At 41.2% G+C, this 21,373-nt stretch overlaps 1 protein-coding gene across 5 annotated transcripts in view; it reads left to right on the top strand.

The window, feature by feature from the left end:
* Positions 1 to 21,373, top strand: part of ECE1 (endothelin converting enzyme 1) — a 4,237,764-nt gene that overhangs the window by 3,157,751 nt on the left and 1,058,640 nt on the right. For all 5 annotated transcript variants that reach the window (XM_044063171.1, XM_044063172.1, XM_044063170.1 and 2 more), the window contains one exon: positions 8,423 to 8,521. In XM_044063171.1, coding sequence (XP_043919106.1) covers positions 8,423 to 8,521 — 99 coding nt within the window. The remainder of the gene's footprint in view (positions 1 to 8,422; positions 8,522 to 21,373) is intronic.

The following is a 21,373-nucleotide window of genomic DNA, read 5'->3' as shown; positions in this document are numbered from 1 at the left end:
CTTCAGCAGAGCTAAGATTCCTCTCCTGGAAGACTGCTTTTCTTCTAGCTATCACCTCAGCCAGAAGGGTTTCAGAACTTCAGGCACTGATGGCCATTGAGCCCTTCATTATCTTCCATGTAGACGGGCTCTCCCTGAGGACTAATCTCTTCTTTTATGCCCAGCGTGGTATCTATTATAACTCTCAACCAGGCCATACATCTACCCACCTTCTTTTCTACCCTTCAAAACAAGGGGGAAAGAATTCTGCACTCACTAGACGTGCACAGACAGCTCAGATACTATCTGGACCATACTAAACCCTTCAGGAAAACAGACCAACTACTTGTCAGCTTTGCCCTGGGGCAGAGGGGAAACCCATTTCCAAACAAACCATTTCCAAATGGATATCACACTATATCCATTTCTGCTACAGATTGCATGGGAAACCCCCCCCCAAAGTCTGTTCAAACCCATTCCACTAGGGCAGCCTCCACTTCCACAGCATTCCTCAGAGAAGTTCCCAACTTCCCACCAGGGACATCCTGGAAGCTGCCACCAGGACATCTTTCCATAGCTTTACCGAGCATTACCACCTACCTCTATTTTCTAAGGCTAGGGCAGGGTTTGGCTCTGCAGTTCTGCAGGGCATGCTGACCCATTCCTAGGTCTCTTACTAATCCTACCACCCCTCTCCTCAGCTTTGGGAGGCCTCCCACAGGTGATGACTGCAACAGTGAAATACAAAGACCATACTACAGTTGTGTACACTTACCATAAATGTAGATGTTCGAGTGTATTCACTGTTGCAGTCCTGGTTTCCCACCCGCCTTCCCCCTTGTATCTTTTCTTTAGGGAGGTATAAGTTTCTAATGGTGGCTTTTAGCCACCAAGACCACTTTACCATATTTACTTGGGCCTCTGACTGGTTAGGGCAAGAAAAACTGATGTAATGGTGTCAGCTGCCTTCCTTTTTAGCATTGACGACCTGACGTCATGCATCAAGCGACAGCAGCCGATGCAGAAAAACATTGACTCTGGTATTCGGGCTGGCTGAGGGCTACCACAGTAGGGATAACCCCACAGGTGATGACTGCAACAGTGACATTTATGGTAAGTGTACACAACTGTACTTTTCTTGAGCTTCTTATCGTCATCCTTTTCCACTTTAAATTATAGTTTTCTGCTTGTCCTGTGTATAAGCGCCTTAACTGTATATCTCTGAAATACCCCTTCAAGTCGGGTAATCCAATCCACCCTGTTGTACTGGAAGAGTAATCTTATCCCATTTGACTCTTGCCGTCTTCCCTTCCCAGATAATCCTTCAGCTCTTTATTGATCGCTATCCACAACTTCTCCTTTGGTTTATAAAAATATGCCCGAACTTTTGTATAAGACTAATGGGACTACAAGCATTTTAAATGCTTGTATCTTATTGTCCGTATCCATGTAACAAAGCTTAATTTTCCTAGTTTTTGTATTATCGTTTGTTTAGTCTCTTCCCATATTTAGTATCCTTAGCTGCCACACCAGAATAATTTTTAATCCATACGTCTAAATATTTCATTTTATCATGTCTCCATAAATATGGATATTGCTGAACCAGTTCATATGTGGGTACATAATTTACAGTTATTGCCTTTGTTTTAGCTTCATTCATTTTGTATCCAGAAAATATATGAAACTGTCTCAACATGTTCTACAGCACTGTAATGTCTCTCTCTGATTTTGTCAGCTATAACGTAATATTTGCAAATAGAGCCAGCATTTCTTGACTTCCATACCAATTATACCATTGAATTTCTGAGTCCCTTATTTTCTTTGCTAGTGGTTCTAAATATAATGCAAATAAAGGGGAGAGAGGACACCCCTGCCTGGTTCTGCTGCTCAATCAAATTATCGGTGAGGTCCCCACCCAATTTAATTTTTGCCTCCCATCCCCTTATATATCCTCCTAATCAAACTTTTTTTTTTTTTTTTCAGGAAATGCAAATACCTCCATTTCCCTGCTCAAAGTCCCAGCTTACTCTGTCAAATGCTTTCTCTGCATCAAGACCCTCCAACAACAATGGTATTTTCTTACATTCTGCTTCCCTCTAGATCACCAGTGTTCTGTTCTTTTCTTCTTTTTCTTTCAGCTGTTCCCATTAGGGTTCACCACAGTCGATCATCTGTTTGCATTTCTTCCTGTTCTTTGCATCTTGCTCTCACACCAACCACCTGCATGTCCTCTCTTACCCCATCCATAAACCTTATCTTAGGCCTTCCTCTTTTCCTTTTACCTGGCAGCTCCATTCTTAGCATCCTTTTCCCAATATACGCAGCATCCCTTCTCAGCACATGTCCAAACCAACGCAATCTTGCCTCACTGGCTTTTTCTCCAAACCATCCAACCTGAGCTGACCCTCTGATATACTCCGTCCTAATCCTGTCCATCCTCGTAACACCCATTGCAAATCATAAGATTTTTAACTCTGCCGTGTCTAGCTCTGACTTCTGCCTTTTTGTCAGTGCTACCGCCTCCAACCCATATGTTCTGTTATTCTTGTCAAATGTTTGCCTCCCTTCCAGAAAACCACACTGATCCATATCTATCAATTTTGGCATTACTTTTGCAATTGTTTTAGGCATTATAGACATGAACATCTTATAATCATGGCTTAGTATTGAAATGGGCCTGCATAAAGATGGATATGATTTTTTTTATTTTTTTTTATTTTTGTTAACCGGGAAAGTCCGACTGGACACAGGTCCATTTTCAGCGGAGGCCCGGGGAGAAAAGCTCCATGATACAATACAATATTAGATTAAAACAGTACAAAGCAATTCTTAACATTTATAAGTAGTACAGAGGACCATTTACATGGCATGTGATAACTCTAGTAGAATGTACAGTCAGTACTCTAGTAGAATATATAATTAGTACAAATAATACAAATATATATATACAGTCAGTACTCTAGTAGAATATACAATTAGTACAAATAATACAAATATATATACATTTTTTTTTTTATGATGGATGATGGATCTTTAGGTATTACAGCTACCACTGCTTTCTTCCAGGATGTTGGTACTTCTCTTAAAAATACTGTTAAAACAAAAACGTCCCAATCTTTATCAGTTTTTTCCCTCCTAGCTTCCAGACTTCCACAGCAGTACCATCTATTCCTGGGGACTTTCCTGTCGATTGGTTATACATAGCCATTTTTATGTCATCTCTTCCTGTCCTAACAGCTAGTAATTGAGCCTTTTCTACCTCTAACCTTGGCATATTTAATTCTTCCATAAACATTTCCATTTGTATCTTTTCTTGAATTCCATATTTCTATGCTTTATATAAACTTGCATAGAATTTCCAAAATATTTCTAATATCTCTACAAGATCTCTTGTTACCTTCCTTTTTATAGGCTCCCTAAACGTGGCGAGAGTACTTTGTACTTTTTGTTGCCTGAGTCGTCGTGCTAAAAGTTTTTGTGCTCTAGTGTTATCAGAAAACAGTTGCTTAACAGCAATCTTAAATCATGTATATTGAGGTAATCCCTATTTTCTGCTTACCTTTCTGTAGTTGAGCCTCCTCTTGTTCTGTGAGATTCCCCCTATTTTGCAATATTTTAACATTTGTCAGTCCCTCTAAATAATTCTTGTTACTTCTTAACCATAGCAACCTTTCTTTATTTCCACCCGGTTTTTAAACTGCACCTTAATTTTATCCCATTCTCTAGCTATATTTTCATAAGTAATTTCTATCCTCTCAAATAGCTTCTGAATAATCTCCACTAACCACCATTAAATTCCTCTCTTTTCAAGAGATAGGTGGGAAAGCACCAGTATCTCATTTTTATTTCATTATCCTGTGTTTCTATTTTAGTTATTATTGGGGCATGATCTAGCCTAGCCCATTTTTTTTATCTTGGGGTATAATATGCAAATTCACTCCACACTCCTGTTACTGAATTCACATCTTCCATGCCAAATATTTTCATATTTTTCTTCAAAAATCTACCCTCCTCTGTTATAGTTTGCCTTCTGGGCCCCCCATATACATCTTCACTCCTGCAAATCAAATTCCAGTACCCACCAATAAGCAGTATTCCTTGCTGAAAAGTGATTATTTCTCCCAGAATTTTCTTAATCTCCATTATAGCAGTTTTAGGTGGAATATAAATACATGCCAATGTAACCCCCCTCCTTTGCCAGAAGCCCCTAAGCACTACAAATCTGCCATTATTATCTGTTTTTATCCTCTTCAGTCCCTGTTGGAGCTCCTCTTGCAAGTAATGCAAGTATTCCTCTTTTCCTTTGCCCCAGATATTCCGCTGAGTAACCATCCTGAAAACCTTTCTTTATTAAGTTTACATGTTCAGTCCTTTCAAATTGTGTCTCCTGTAACATAGTTATCTGCACTCTACATGTTTTAATATAGTTCACTGTTCTTTCTTATTTGTATTTATCTGTGAGATCCTTGACATATAAAGACATTACAGAAAGCATCATCCGAGGTGGTGCAGCGGTAGCGTTGTTGCCTCACAGCAAGAGGTTCTTCCGTTCGATTCTCGGCTGGAGTGTGGGGAGTGCCTTCTGTGTGGAGTCTGCATGTCCTCCCCGCGGTTGGGTGGGCATTCGAAAGACATGCGTAAATGGGCGTGCCTTCGTTGAAGGTTGAACGTTGAGCTGGCACCTCGGCGTTTGTCAAAATCTACTGCCAGTCATTAGCGGACCGGAGTTCCACTGTGGCGACCCCTAACCGGGAAAAGCCGAAAGACAACAACAACAGAAAGGATCATTGTATTAAAAAGTAGTTATTTCCACCTTTTAATGTTTAACATCTTTTTTGTTAAATGTCTAGTTCCAGCTTTTTGTGTTACATGCATAAACAATTAGGCAGGTTGAATTTTTATTTATTTATTTATTTATTTTATTTTACATTTGTTGACCAGGATAGTCCAACTGGATACATGTCCATTTTCAGTGGAGGCCCAGAGAGAAAAGCTCCAAAGGTGGTTACATATTCCATCATCATAATGTACAGAACAGGAGTCATCATAACATTATACAAATATAACACACTTTACAGTCCAGTTAAATTTATACAAATATAACACATTTTACAATCCAGTTAAATTTATGCAGTCAAACAATCTTCTAAACTGGCTTAAAGATATTTGAGTTGCACTTGCATAGTATTGGTACATCAGTATGCATAAAGATTTAGTCAGGCTTGGAGCAGGGACATATCCATTGAGACTTGAAATACTACTTGAGAGCTTTTTTAAATTGAGATAGGGTGGTATCTAGGGTAATGTTAGCAGGAAGTGAATTCCAAATTTTGCCAGCAGAGTTGGCGAACAGGGAGTCACCCGCTGAGTTGTTGTATTTGATGGTTTGCACTACCAATCTGTTAGATGACTGGAGGGATCTGGAATTGGAGTGGGGATAGATGATGTTTTTCAGGGCAGGTGTATTATCTGGTTGGTTAAGTGCTTTGTGAGCCACAGTGAGTTGATTATACTGAATCTGCATCGGTAGCTGTAGCCATCTGAGATGATTTAGATTTTTACAATAATGCGTTCTATAGGGTAGACCAGTTGCAAATCTAGCTATGTTATTATAGCAGCTTGAGAGTTTAAGATCAGTTTTATTTAGGTTGGCAAGTAAAGGGGAAGCATAGTAGAGTGTAGAGAGTAGATGGGAGCGGGCAATGGAAGTCCTAGCATGTGGGGTAAGGAATGGCTTTATCTTATATAGTGAGCCCAGTTTTTTGTTAATAGTTTTGATTGTTTTGTTGACGTGCACATCAAACTTAAAATAGTTATCTATAATAACTCCTAGGAGTTTTGTATGGGTATCTGGAGAGATTACGGTACCATTATTAGCCTTAATGGAGAGAGAGAGAACACTGTGGATCTTTGGGTGGGGGTGAAAAGTAGGAGCTTTGTTTTGTTAGGATTTAGAATCAGACAGCGAGTGGCAAGCCAGTTCTCTACTAGTTTAAAAGTACTCTGAGTTATTGATAGCAGCTCTGTTTGCGAGGTGCCAGTGCAGATCAGCGTTGAGTCATCTGCATATTGAATGCAGATGGCTTCAGGGATGACTGTGTGGAGGTCATTAATAAAAATGGAAAACAGAAGTGGTCCCAAGATAGACCCCTGTGGGACGCCTAGGATGTTGGGTAGGAAGTTTGATAGTTTATATAGTTATTGTTGTCATATCGAGTTTGAGCCTTTGTCATGTCTTACAAAACTTTGTTTTATTGAAAGCCCTCAAGAAACAAACCCACAATACCCCCTAAAACCTATTAATACTAACACACAAAACTATGTACATTTTCAAATATTGAGGTTTTACCCTTCTAATAGGCACAAGAGTGACAGCCACACACTCAGACTCTGGTTAACCTAAAAGACAGGTTATTCATGGTAAGACGCATGGTGCAGCCTGTGCTTTTACTAAGTGCTAACTGGTTTTGTCTTGTCTCTACCTGTCCCAACTGGGAAAACCCCTGAATGTTTTCAGAGAACATTATCTCCTAGCCAGTTTTTCTTTTCTTTTTTCCTGCCAGCCAATCACTCTCCACCAGACTGCAATCAATTTCTCTTGGATGGTCTCCATGGAGACATGAGATCTAGACAGTCAGTTTCACTTTATCAGATTGTTTCCACAGAGACATGAGGGCCATATACAGAATTGTTACTAAGCATACATTCATTTGCAAAAAAGAGCCTCATAGTATTCAATATTCTTTTTCGTTTACTTGCTTTCTTTTAAAACATATTTCTGAAAGGTCCTTAAACCAGTCATTCCCCCATGCAAGAATGAGAAAAAGCACATTGATTTTTCTTTCGTCAAGTTCCTTCAACAAGGCTGTTTTTTTTTTTTTACATAGCAGTGCCTACATTTCTTAGAACTAAACCAGAAGCAAGAGAGAGGGGAGAAAGAAAGGGGAAAAAAGAAAAAAAAACAGCAACACCTATTTAAAATCCCCATTGCACTTAAAAATAACTCAGAAAACTTTACAGCCTGCAAAGAAAACCATACACCAATAAAATAGTGCTATTAAGAAAAAAAGTTTTCTTTACTTAACTTTTTTCGCTCTCCTCCCAAAAGCATTTTTCCATACATTAATGACGTGAGGTAGGGCATATGCTTGAGCCCCCCACAAGTCCAACAAATTCTGAAAGTCCATTATTTCCAGATTTTCTTGTTCTGTCATATGTCACAAATATAATTATTGCATTGTAATCCCACATTGTTACTGATTTTATTATTGTTCGTCTCTATCTCCCATATCCTGTCTCTGGTTCATTTCCAATATTCTCTCGATTCTTCTAGTCATCTCGTGCTCTCTTCTTTTCTCCAACATTTTCCATTGAAAGAGTGGGAAATGTTTCACAGGTACAGTGTCTGTGATCCTTATTACTGAAGAGCAAAAAGCAGGATTTCATTCTGTTTCACAGCTCACTTCTTGTTGGACACACATTTTATTTTCTCCTTAACATGATTTTGTACCTCCATGGAAGAATACCTTGAAGACAGCTAGGTTTGAATCTCACACCTGTCTCTCAGCATTCCTTTCAACTAAACCCCTGCTGTGAAATATCAGTCCAGTTGCTTGTTTGTGCTTTCATAAAATTAATGCAGTCTATTCCTTCCAGCTTCTCTAGTATAGCTGAAAATCTCAGGTTTGTCCCTACGTGCTCTGTCCTTTAATTCTGTGTATTTTTAAATATCTCTTCCTCACTATGCTCATATTCACCCAGCTTTTTCTTCATTTCATCTTCTGATTTTTTAAATCTTTATCACCTCATCTGAATATCTGTTTAAAGCTTCTTCCATTTTTCAGCCTTTTGTTTGTCTTTATATACTCCATCAGTGTTTTGTTTTTTTTAACCAGGTCTGTCTGCAATTGTCTTATCTTCCTGTAGATTACTTGAAGTCATGTCTGGATGTTGCATTGCTTTTAGCTGAACAGGTGGAGAACTTCCCCCAGTGTTTCTTCCTTCGTATTTGTAGCCGATTTTTTTCCAGGTGCTCTATTTTTTTTTCCTGGCATATATACAATACATTTACTAGCCAATTACTGGAACTTACCCATAAACACAAGTGTACTGGCCTTCTCAGTTGAGTTTCTGTTTTCACACTTGGAGAGGTAGAGTCGAGCTGTTACTCAGTATGCAGCCTTCTTGTAAGTTCGTATAGTTAAGTACATAACTTTGGTTTGTACAGGTCTTATTTGTAAAATGGCTTTTGCAGTGAGAATCAGTCATGGCAATAAACATATTTAAATCTGCTATTTATACCTCACGAGTTTTTGCTTTCTGTGTAATGTGCCTATTGACGTATAACTGTTGCATTGAGAGTATTTCTGTAGTAGTGATGAATCTTTGAATGAAGGATGTTGGGAGCTGTTATCTGAAGCTCTTCTGGTGTTTCTGATCCTAGGCTGAGGAGATGATCAGTGAAATAAAGACAGCATTTGAACAAAGTCTGCACAACTTAAAGTGGATGGATGATGAAACGCGCAGAGCTGCAAAAGAGAAGGTAAGATTAATGGGGAAGCTGCTTGGTTTTTAATCAAATACTTCATTACTAAAATAGTATGTGATTATGTCGATCTCGCCTTTATTCTCACTTTTGGGTTGGATCCGTCTCTGCCAATATTCCAGCTTGAGGCAGTCAGCAAGCTCGTGGGCTACATTCTGTAGCCATAATTCCTTCCTTTGATTACCTCAGGTCTTGTTTGCTGCATAACGAAAAGGTTTAGTCAGTCATAGCACTAGGCTAATTACAATTTTTGAAAACTATTTTTCTCTATATAGCTGTCTTAATTTCTTATATTAATCCTTTCCCATTTCATACATCCGTTTAATTTAGAGGGCATTTTGAGAACGTCTGTTTAAGTTAGAGGACTTTATTTTGCTAAAACGAGAGTGTTTTTTTTTTTTTTTTTTGTATTTTTCTAATTTGTTATACTTACCTTTATAATGTCTCAAAAAGAGAACAAGCCTTTAGGCTTCAAAAAGTGCAAGAAATGTAGTAAAAAAAAAAATGCTCCTTAGCGACTCGCACACCTTGTGTGTGTATTGTCTAGGGGCTATACACCTGCAGGAGTCTTGCTCCATTTGTCATAACTTCATTCACTGGGCTTTAATGTAACATAAAAACTAATATTGAAAGGCCTTTTGAAAATGCCTTTCGCTGAGGCTGTATTAATCAAAAAGTCAGACAAGCCAATTAAAAGACCTTCATTGGAACAGAGTTGCTCATTGGAGTCTAAGCAGACAGCTCTGAAATTGACCGATCCAAAGGCTCCATCTGAACAGACACCCACTCCTGGCTCCAGTAATTCCTTGGAGTGGGAATCTCCACTGGCATCAACAACGTCCTCTGCTGAATGACAAGGGAGTCAATCTCCTTAAGTAGAGAAGATTTCTTCCATGCTCCCTTCTCCAATTTTGGCTCCTTCAGGATCACCTTCCCTATCCACTAGGTCTACCAGGAGTCTGTCAGATGAAGATGTGGATAGGGTCATGGAGAGACTTTTAAAGACACCTTCCTTGGCCAGAATTCTCGTGGATCCAAGCCCAAAGAAATCTGTTCAGACAAAAAACCTTCTCTCCTCCTGTAGTTCCTCCTCCAATCCGTCCTGCTTTGGAGCCAGAAGATTCTGTCATCCAGGTTCCCATTGTCTGCTCCGGGACTTATAACCTCCCAAGGTTATGACATCGCCCCCGATTGTCTTAGTGCCTTTGGAGCAGGAGAACTCTAGGAGCCGACATTCCCCTGTCGGGTCCACGGAGACTTTTTGGATATCTTTGGAACTGCTCATGTCCCTGGGCTCCTCGGTACGGGCGAGCTCGGCTCCTATCTCTACTTCGACCTGCCCTCCTTGGCTGTGGAGGGAACTTCTGCGCCGACAACTTGCTTGTTGGATCCGGGGACCTCTTTGGAGCAGGGAGGGTCTACCTTTGAGGTAATGAGGAGGGCTTTGACTGCTTCTCAGTGTGGTACACGGTCTTCATCAGTTCTTCTTCCCTCCTTAGGTAAGGTGTCTTTATCTTCTCACGGGCCCTCTCCACAGGTCGGCAGAGATACTATGCCTCAGAATGTACCTCAGGGTACTCTCCCCTCTTCTGAAACTTCTCCAGACTACCCCACTGAAGAGGACATGTAAGAGGGAAGCATCTAGACTCCTCAGAAGAGTGTATTACATCTGATACTGACTTTGATGAGGCAGAAGGGTCCACACAATCACCTCCTAAAGATGTCTCCTTTGTAGACATCCTAGAACTATTGAAACAGAGAGGTGATTGGCAGTCCTCCCACCCCCTTCAGCTGAGGAGTCAGTATTCCTGAAGGCTTTTGCGTCTCGCCCATCAACTTTTTTGGGTCCCTCAACCTTTCAATGAGCTTATCAACCTCATCTCCAGAAAGGCTTGGGAGACTCCATATACCATAGACCCTACTCCTAGGAGGCCAAATAAATGTATCACTGCCCCCTAAGACAAAAATTTTCTTACAGAAGGTGTAGGAGTTGATGCCATGGTCGTGGCAGCAGCCACCAGAAAGGAACTCTCTGAGACTAGTATCTCTGTCCAGCCTCCTTATAAAGACTCCAGGACTGTGCATAGATATGGGAAGCGTGTCTTTGCATCAGCTACCTTTACTTTATGGTCTCTGAATTACCTAACTCACTTCACAAGGCTTCAGAGGGACCGGATTACAAAGTTATCAGACTCCCTTCAAGGAGCTGTAGCTGATGCAGTGGCAGAGAAAGTTAATGCTCAGATCACTACCTTAAATTCAGTAGTCAACTCTTCCATGAGGCTAATTTCTTACACAGTGGATGGAACGAGTAGAGCAGCAGGCTCAGGTATCTCTCTTCGGAGCCAGGCTTGGATGTGCCATTGCAATTTCGCGGAGCCCTTCAAGTCTTCCTTCATTAATATTTCCTTTGACAGCTCATCCCTTTTTCGGTCAAAAGTGAAGGCAACACTCACCCGGTGTGAACAAGAAGATAGGACCTTGTCTGCCATTGGAATATGCTTCTCCACTCCTGTCAGACCTTTCCCAAGGGTCAAAAAGGTAGTGGTAAAATGTGGTTCAGAAAATCCCAGCGGTCTTTCCATGACACACAAGGTGAAAGTTCCTCCAGTGCAGAGGGGGAGAACAATAACAGGAGATGTCGCTTTTGTGGGGGGGGGGGGGGGGGTCCGCAAAACCAAGGCTCCAGGGCATCTTTCTTTGGGAGACCTTTCCAACACTCCTGAAGGAGTGCCCGATTGCTCCCCTCTGGAGGCAGTTGGAGGACAATTATCAATGCACTGAATAGCCAGGTTAAAAATAATGAACGACAAATGGGTGCAGGACATAATGTCCAGAGAATGTCATTCCATTCTCCCTTCCTATCCCCAGAAACAAAGTTGTTCCTGATGTTCCACCCAGTTAAAAGGAACAAGCAGATATAGAAATTTAAGAGTTGCTAAGCAAGAGTCATCCAAGAAGTCCCTGCAGACCAGAAAGGATCTGGAACTTACTCAAGATTCTTTTTAGTTCCAAAGAAAACTGGGGACTGGAGACCCATTCTGGATCTCACAAATCTAAACAAATCAGTAAAGAAGTCCAAGTTCTGGATGGTAACACTGCAGTCGGTACTTCCGTTCCTGGAAAAAGACAACTGGATGTGCTCTATCGTCCTCAAAGATGCGTACTACCATAACAGAATGAACAGATGGTCCAGGAGGTTCTTGTGCTTCCTGCTGGGAGCCAGTCACTTCCAGTTTCGAGCTCTCCCCATTGGTCTCATTACAGCCTCCAGAATGTTCACCAAATGTGTCGCAGTAGTGGCGGCTCACCTAAGACGCAAGAGGATCAGTGTATTCCCATACCTGGACAACTGGCTCATAACCACCCCATCTAGGCATCACTTACTCCAAGAGATTATGTTGTTCAACTCTGCTTCTCCCTGGGAATTACCATAAACTATAAGAAATATGTGCTAGAACTATCACAATCCATATGATTCATAGGAGCATAAATAAACACTACCACTCGGATAGCAAAACATTCTCAAGAAAATGGCTGCTTCCATCATACTAGTTCCTCTTAGCCCGCCTTCACATGAGGGTGCTTCAATGGATGCTGTTAGCTCAGTGGTTGATCTTGGAACTTCCTGTGTCTTATAAGATAGTAATAATCAAGAATAAAGATAATACCCAGTAGCCACAGGATCCAGATCTCACAAATCTGATAAAACCACTTCCAGTAGGCGAATAACTTTATTACACATGAAATGGTAAAAATAGATAAAACCAAGCGCTTTCGCTCGGTCAATACCGAGCTTCTTCAGAGTACAAAATAATTTGTGCTTTCATTAACACTCATTAAATCTTATTTATTTCAGAGTTTTTTGAATGGTGTTTAGGATTAGTGCATTAAGTTCATTTAAGACCAGTTTTAAGCAGTATTCGCAGCTTGATTTAGAGAAGAAAGCTTCACTTGACAAGGCACATTGACATTGGCACATAATTTTGTAATTTGATGCATTTTAATGATATTTTACAAGTATTTATATATGTTCATTTTTTATGACATGATGTTTTAATCAATGGGGATGGATTTAGAATGTCATGTGATTGTTTTAATGATTATTTAATGAGTGTTAATGAAAGCACAAATGATTTTGTACTCTGAAGAAACTCTGTATTGACCGAGCGAAAGCGCTTGGTTTTATCTATTTTTACCATTTCATGTGTAATAAAGTTATTCGCCTACTGAAAGTGGTTTTATCACATTTGTGAGATCCGTGTCCTGTGGCTATTGGGTATTATCTTTATTTCTGGTTCGTTAACTCTATTGTTCTGAGGATAGTAATAATCAAGGCCTAAAATCTTCATTGGTGGATCCACTCAGTCAGTACTTCAAGGCCGCTCCTTTACCTCCCCCACAACCTCTAGCCGCATTGACCATGGATGCTTCCCATGGGAGGGGCAATTTCTAGGGAAGACAGTTCAAGGCATCTGGCAAGACCACAAGGCTCACATGCATATAAATGTCCTAGAGATGAGAGTGGTGCTTTTAGTGTTGCAAGCATTCCAAGACTCTCTTCTATAGGGACAATTGCGATCCAGACTGACAGCATGCTGTGGTAGTATGGTATATCAACAAACAATGGGGGACCAAATCGTACCCACTTTGTCGAGAAGCTCTCAGGGTCTGGCACTGGGCAATAGTCTGCAACTGCTTTCTAATAGCAATGCACATCCCGGGGAGATCCGACGTCATTGCAGACAAACTGAGCAGAGCTATCTTATGGCCACACAAGTGGTCCCTCAGTCAGGATGTAGCAGATGTGATATTCCAAAATGGGACCAGCCTTGCTGCAACCTTTTTGGATTACTTAATGCCAAATGCAGCAACTACTTCGCCCTAATCCCCCCAATGGGGAAGTCACCAAGGGATGCACTTGTTCACGATTGGCCCCCGGGACTTGTTTATGCATTTCCCCCTATTCCACTAATCCCACAGTTTCTACAGAAAGCAATTTTGTTGGAGACCATCATTATCCTAATTGCTCCCTACTGGCCTCATCAAATCTGGTTTCCATTTCTTCAGCCTCCTCCAGGACGAACCCTGGAATCTGGACCCAGTTCCAGATCTTCTGACACACCCGTCGGGGATGGTTCATCCCAACCTAGACAACTTGAGATTGACAGCATGGCTGCTTCATTAACCTAAATTGCCAGGTTTCCATCCCTGTCCTCCCCAGTAAAGCATATAATTTTATCTCCTAAAATGTCTACTCAAAAACTTTATAGAAGCAAATGGAGGAAATTTGTTATATGGGCAAACAGTAAAGACATAGATTCCTTTACAGTATTAGTTAATTTTGTCCTTCAGTTTTTGGCAGGCATCTTCAATAATGGAGCAGCAGTTTCAGTGAAAGTTCAACTAGCTGTGATCTCTAATTTTCCTATAGGAGAAAATGACTCTCCTATCATGGCACATAGACTTTGAAAGGCACTGTCATGTTATGGCCTCCCTTGGTATCTAAATTTCATTTTGACTAATATACATCCTCCATTTGAACCTTCAGCCACATGCGATGTGAAGTATCTCTCATGGAAAACTCTGTTCTTGGTGGCAATTACTTCTGCCATAAGGGTATCTGAGTAACCAGCCTTGTCCATAAACCCCCCATTTCTAATCTTTCACAAAGATAGGATTTTGTTGAGCACCAATCGATCCTTTCTACCCAAGGTGGTTACAGAAAATACCCTGAACCAATCTATTGACCTTCCAGTTTTTGTCCCTAACTTTCAAAATAAGGATAAGAGGGATGTGGTGGTACTATGGTGAGGCCTGAAGCCATGCTGACAGTTAGCTAGTAAGTTATTTTGCAGTAGGTGGTTAAGTAGTTGGCGGTGGATACATTTTTCCACTATTTTAGCTAAAGGAGAGAGTAAAGCTATTGGGCGGTAGTTTGAGAGTTCAGTTGAGCTGCCCCTTTTGTGCAGTGGGATAATATGGGAAAATTTCTAGATAGATGGGATCGTTCCTCTGATAATGGTTCTATTTATAAGGATAGAAATAGGAAAGGCTGCTACTGATGCAGCTATCTGTAGATATTCTACTGGTAGAAGGTCAGCTGAGGGGGTGCACGGTTTTAGTTTATGAAGAACAGTGCAGATGAGGGATGCTGGGACTGGTTGTAAGTGAAATGAGGGGGTTAAAGTAGTCAAGGAGGATGACAGACTTGTGCCAACAGAGGTAAAGAATTAGCAATAGTTTGGACTGCATCAGTAAAGAAGGTATTGAAGGCATTAGCAATATGCTTGGGAGTTTCATAGGTGGATCCTGTTGGGGTGGGAGTTTTGGACTGACCTTGGTGGAGGAGTTTATTCCTGCCCAGAACTTTTGAGGTTTGTATTGGTGGGTTTGCTGGTTGTTGTGGTAAAAGTTTCTTTTATCTAGAAGTATAGATTTTTTGGTAGCATTTCTCAGCTGTCTAAATGTTAGATAATAAGCTGGGTTTTTAGTTGCTCGCCATTTGGCCCAGATTCTATTTCTTAGTAAAATTTTATGCCTTGTTTCTCTTGTTAGTCATGGAGCAGTTTTAGTCCTATTTCTCATTGAGCGGGATGGGGCATGATAGTCCAGGATTTTTAAGAATTTGGCATTAAAGTAGGATACTGCTTCGTTTAATTGGAGGTGTCTTGGGGGTGACCAGTCGCATGCTTTCAGACAGTTTGGAAGTTAATAAGGTTAAAGTTTTTGTTGGATCGAATGGTTTTACATAAGGTTGGTTTATGAGTATTGAGCTTTTGCCTGATTATGTAGATGAGTGAGTAGTCACTGACATCATCAGGAAGGATACCTGCTTCATAAGAGAGGGGGTGACTATTTATCAGTATCCAGTCTAGAGTAGTTTCTTTTTTGTTAGGTTTATGGATCCCGGTGGAGTAGGTAATAGTTTGTGAAAAACCATAAAGGTTTATGTGGGTAGTCTGGTTGGCTGAGATGCAGGTGTCCCAGTCAATATTAAAGTTACCCAGGACAATGATTTCTTGTGGGTAGTTAGTTGAAAGCCAGGAAAGGATATTTTCTAGGGTCTTTATATTGTTACCTGGAGGGAGGTAGGCACATATTATATAGATGGATTTATAGGTGTTGATTTGGAGTTTAGAAATAAGGATTTCAGTGCTGCTAATAAAAGGTGGTTGCACATCTATTGGTGTTACTTGCAACTCTGCTTTATGTAATATTGCTACACTCCTGTCCTTTTTAGTTATTTGATCTAATCTCGGGATATTGTATCCTGGTGGGGGTGATTTCATTGTTCTGTGTTAGAGGTTTTAACCAGGTTTCTCTTAGGCAAAGGATGTCAAAGGAGTGAACATCTAAGAGGGCATGGAGATGGCAACTTTATTGTTTAGGCTCTGTATATTGTGGTGAGCTATAAGGAGAGAGTTTGATGCTTTAGTGATGGTTCGAGAAGTAGAGGGACTTGGTTTATGGGGGTTGGTGGTGGTTGTGGTGTTGGGGCCAGGGTTGGGATGTATATCACCATCTAGAAGTTTTAAGATTTTTAATCCTATGTAAGATAATCAGGAATTTACAGGGTGTGTATTTTGTTTTCTTGGGTTGGTTATAGTTAATGTGGACTAAACGATGAAACTTTGGCACTAAATAGGAGGGTGTTGAGGTAATGTAGTTTAGATAAGGTGGTATGTGCCTCATGGATGGTTGAAGTTAGTCAGGGTTAGATGTTCATATTTAGTTAGGACATAGGGTAGAGATAGCAAAGGTAGGAGGGCAATTAAGAGGAATAGTATTTGGTATTTGGATCTTGGTGTAATGGTCATAGTGAAAGGAAAGGTAAATAAGTAGTTTGAGGTAAGGTATATTAAAGAGGATGATAGTGGGGAGGTACTACAAGGTATTGTTGTAAATTGGGATATAGAGTTTGTAAATTGATTAAGTACTTAGTGATGTTATGAGTATCTATAAGTGGTGAGGTAGGGTAGTTAGCACTTTAATGAGTAGGAGGATGGGGATGGTTGTATAGGAATGCGGGTGTGACAATTAGAGGTATATGGTTAGGATCCCTGGAGGTGGGTGGGAATTGGGGGAAGGGTAGGGGAGTGGAGTGAGCCCGCAGGGCGAACGGAGCGGGTTCAGACAGGTAACCGAGAAAGTCGGCCAAAAACCAATCAGTGAGCAGCTAACTACTGGGTACCTTAATTGGGAATGATAGGTATAGAGGGGAGGAAACAGTGGTTGTGAAAGTAAGTGGTAGCTGAGAGCAATGCTAGTAGAAAGTAGCAGGTAGAGTAGAGAGATAAGGCAGGAAGAAAGTCTTCAATCCTGGGTCAGAATTTTAATTTAGTTGGAAATCATGGAAGGATAGATGTATTAGCAGCCATCCTAGTTGTGCCATCTAGTGGTCAGATATTGCATTTCAACAGAAGCAAGTGAGCAGAGATAGATAGTACAGGGTTTGCGAAGGCTCCTGTAGATAGTTACAGGAGACGGCACAGGAGTGAAAAAAATGTAAAAGTAGTATGGGAGTATGGCTGCTAGGTATCCTGGCTAGGTAGTGTACCATACATACACCAGATATTAAGCAAGTGTTTAAAAATGACCACTCTGTTGGATAGCACATACTTTCTTGCCTCCTAGTGAACAGGGTTTTTTAAGCAGGACAGCAAGTCTCTTTTCTGTAGAGTAGTTGGTTGGATTTGTTTGCAGGGGGTCCTTTCACCTGGTCGGTAGATTCTTAAGTTTTTAGTGTCGGATAGATGTTTCTTTTTTTTTTTTTTTTTTTTTTTTTTCAATAATCATTTTTTATTATTTTTCACAACCATATTACAAATTCACACATTATATACAAAATGCTTCCATTAGTTGGGAACAGTGGGGACAAGAGAAACAGTGAAGGGGTAAGAAAACAGACATTTAAAAGACAGTTAGGGTAGTACACAGGACATTCAGTTTAAACAGACAGACATTGAAAATCCAGGTGGGGTAGTACTCAGTTCAAACAAACAGTTGAAAAACAATCATTGCAGAGTTTACAGACACAAAAAAAACTTGTGTTAATATATTCGTACTAGTTCCTCAATTTCTACCACATTAACAACAGTACTGGGCAGTAACTATGCAGGTTATATACAATTCAACAAAGCTTGTCAAATAGTAGCTTATGCTAACGTAAGGTAACACAAATCTAATCGAACAGCTAGCGATGGCTATGTGTAACACTACCTACACAGGTTTGAGGTGCCACAAGCTAATTCCCACACTATAGTTGCATCACTGAGTTGGGAATATGCTCAGCTAAGCTATACGCAGTTTCTGCTCAAGCACCTATCCAGGCTAGCATAAAAGCCCAGACACTGTATGCCATGTGGCCAAATAATGTATGTCGTACCAATTAATTTAGGTTAGGAGGGGAGGTTAGGTTCTTTTAGCTCTCAGACAATGTTAACAGTGCTCTATTAACATTAACAAATGCCACGCTGTTCTCTAGCATTCGCTCAGACCATAGTTCCTACCCAAGTACCGATCCAGGCTAGCATAGAAGTTAGGACACAGTAAGCCCTGAGGCCTAAAAAGTATGCCGTACTGCTTATCAGTTTAGGAGAGGAGGCTCATAGTTATGTCACTTCTGGACAACGTCCACTTTACGGCTCTCCTTTACGTTTGGCAATAACATGCTGGTGTTCATGTTTCACTGTTGCAGTCATTACATTTGGGTAATCTGCTGGCAGATTGCCCTCAGTCAGCCTGAATAAGTCTTGGGTCCTGCGCCAGTTGCTGTCTCCTCTTCCATGACGTCAGGTCGTCAGGGGTATAAAACATGCAGCCAACGCCATTTTTTATTCAGTCTTTCTTGTCGCGCGGTGCCCGAAGCAGAAGCAGTTCGCAAGTGCCGGTCGGCCGACTCCTGAAATTTTCGCATTCGAGTTTCAGAACCAAAGTCTTCAAACTAAAGCCAATTACCCTGTTGAGGAAACTTTTTCTTGCTCCTTACCGATGTCAGTAAAAGTTAATAATTGCATTACTTGTGGGAGGCAAATACCTCATAAGGATTTTCATTTATACTGTATTCCTAGCCTAGGCCCAGATCATAACATGCCTTGCTGTCGGTTTTGTGCTAGATTTAACCAATGCAGTATTAAGCGTCGGTATAGTTTTGATTCTAAATATGTTGGATCAAGATTTAATTATCCTGAAATGTCGTCTGTTAGTAATCCGACTACCAGAGTTCACAAAAAACGCAAAGAAAAAGACAGAGACAGACCGTTGAGGTCCAAAACCAATGAAGCTTCTCCTAAGCCAGTCGCCAGTTTGCTGGTACTCGGGTGCTTTCGCAGCCCCTGATACCCGCTACTTTTGAGTCGCAGGCCTCTACCGAGACCCATTCGGAGTCCAGTATGCCACGAGATACTCATATTGAACTTGTGCATTTCTCTCCCTTGGATGGGTCCGGAGCCGCTGAGCAGGCACCGGCTTCTGAGGGTGTTTTCAGGCCTCAACATTTTTATATAAAACCGACACCAGCCTCAAAAACAAGGTCAAAAGCATCTTCTATGTCTAAAAAACCAACACATGAGCCATGTGCTCAGGCCCCTATGCCTAAAAAACAGATGATCAAAATGGCTGAGGACTTAATTACCTTGATCAGGGGTTCCCAACCCCCCCCCCCCTGCTAAGAGGGGTTCCCACCCCCCCCCCCTGCTAAGAGGTCTAGGCAAGACACTGATTATGAATCTTCAGATCAGGTTTCCATTTCTTCTGATTCCTCTTCTGATCTGGAATTTTCCATTCCACCCTATGAGGATTCTGATGCAGAGGAATCCATCCCATCTGCATCTCCTCCTGAGGATTACTCTCTTGGGGAAACTTTGCATACTTTAAGGGAACATTTTCACTGGGAGATTCAGGACTTCTCTGAATCAAAAAAGAGGCTTAGGGATTTCCTTCTTCCTAAGCACAGGCCTTTGGCTATTCCTCCTGTATTAGACATTTTTGATGATGTGTTTTCAGAATCAAGCATGGCTCCCGATTCCCTACCTCCGGCTCCTAGTAAGCCAGACCGATATTACAGGGTTCCTGACTCCCACAAATGTCTATTCAAAACTCCTGCTGCTGACCCTGAGACTATTTCATAGAGTCCCAAGGGTGTTAAGGCCTCTACAGCCAAAAATCCTACCCCCTCTGATAGAGATTCCAGGGTGCTGGATAGATGGGGAAAGAAGGTTTATACGTCTGCTACCTTGGCAATCAGAGCCTTAAACTGCCAGTTTCATATGCTTAAATATCAGCAGCATGTTATGGGCCTACGTTGATTTATGATTATGTGGAAAATAGAGTTACAGGAATTATTGCATTCAGCAGAACAGGTTGGAAAGCATAATTGCAGTGTGGTTTTTATTCCTTGGAGGCCTCTTGCAGGGCCGCAGTAACTGGATCTGTGATTAGAAGACATGCCTGGCTCAAGGAGCAAAATCTGCCTTATGTTAAGGCTAAATTGTTGGATGCCCCCTTGCAACATGAAACTCTGTTTGGTAATAAGGCAGAAGAGGTTTTAAAGAAAATGGAAGACGAAGCTAAATCTATGCAAAGTGTAAAAGATTTCTTTCAAGTACAGCCACCCAGGTTCAGTAGGCACTGGCCTACTAAAAAATGGTCCTTTCCTGTATCCAACAGAGCCACTCAAGGCAAAGCCAGACGCTCAAAAGGCTCCAGATACCAATCACAGGGTTCTTACAGGTCAAAGCAGTGGGGTGCCTCCACCTCCAAATCTGGAGGGAAACACAGGGCAACCCTACAGTAAGCAGTCTCAATGATTTTCCTCTACCATCACCAAGCACGTATCTTTTGGCAGACCCCTTGGGGGGAAAACTAGCACTTCATGCCCAAAATTGGTAGTTAATTACCCAGGACAAGTGGGTATTGAACATAGTATCCCAGGGGTACAGATTTCATTTCCATACTTTGCCAATTCCAAACGGATGGCCAGATCTGCCACAAAATCAGTGGGCAGAGACTCAGAAACAAGTTATGTCCCTCATGGATATGAGGGCTATTCAACCAGTACCAGAAAAGGAAAAAGGATAAGGTTTTTATTCAAGACTTTTCCTGGTACCCAGAAAAGACAATTCTTGGCATCCAATACTGGATTTATTGATTTTGAACACATTCCTGGACATTACAAAATTTAAAATGCTGACTTTACAACAGCCACTGCCTATGCTGGGCAGAAACGCTTGGTTAGTGACTCTAGACTTGAGGCATACCTGCATATCCCAATAAGGGAATCATGCAGAAGATACCTCCGCTTCAAGGCAGGATTTTTGCATTACCAATTCTCTGCACTGCCCTTTGGCTTATCTACTGCGCCCCAGGGTCTTTACACAAAGTGCCTCGCACCAGTAATTGCATTCTGCAGACAGAGGCATACAAATTTATCCTTATCTGGACGACTGTCTCATTCAAGCAGAGGACAAGGACACACTTCTTCAACATCTGGCATTTGTAAAAAGGCTTCTAACATGCCTAGGATACACTAAATGAAAAGAAATCCCAACTGGTACCCTCTCAAATAATTACATTCTTGGGTGCAAGCTTGAATACAACTGCCCAGATGGCTTACCTTACGCCAGACAAACAAAGGCAACTGATAATATACTTCAAACAAATGGCACCAAAAACCCAGTTATCTGCAAGACAAATTCTGCAGGCTTTGGGGTTCATGGCATCCTGCATTCTACTAATTCCATATGCAAGACTGTATATGAGGAAACTTCAATCAATGGTACCTAAAAAGTTTATGGAGCCAACATTGTCACAGTCTGGAAACAATGATACCTCTCATTCCCTGCCTAC

Source organism: Protopterus annectens, chromosome 2.part1 (assembly GCF_019279795.1).
Source record: "Protopterus annectens isolate FY-2018-M chromosome 2.part1, PAN1.0, whole genome shotgun sequence".
NCBI lineage: Eukaryota > Metazoa > Chordata > Ceratodontiformes > Protopteridae > Protopterus > Protopterus annectens.
This window is presented reverse-complemented; position numbering and strand designations above follow the sequence as displayed.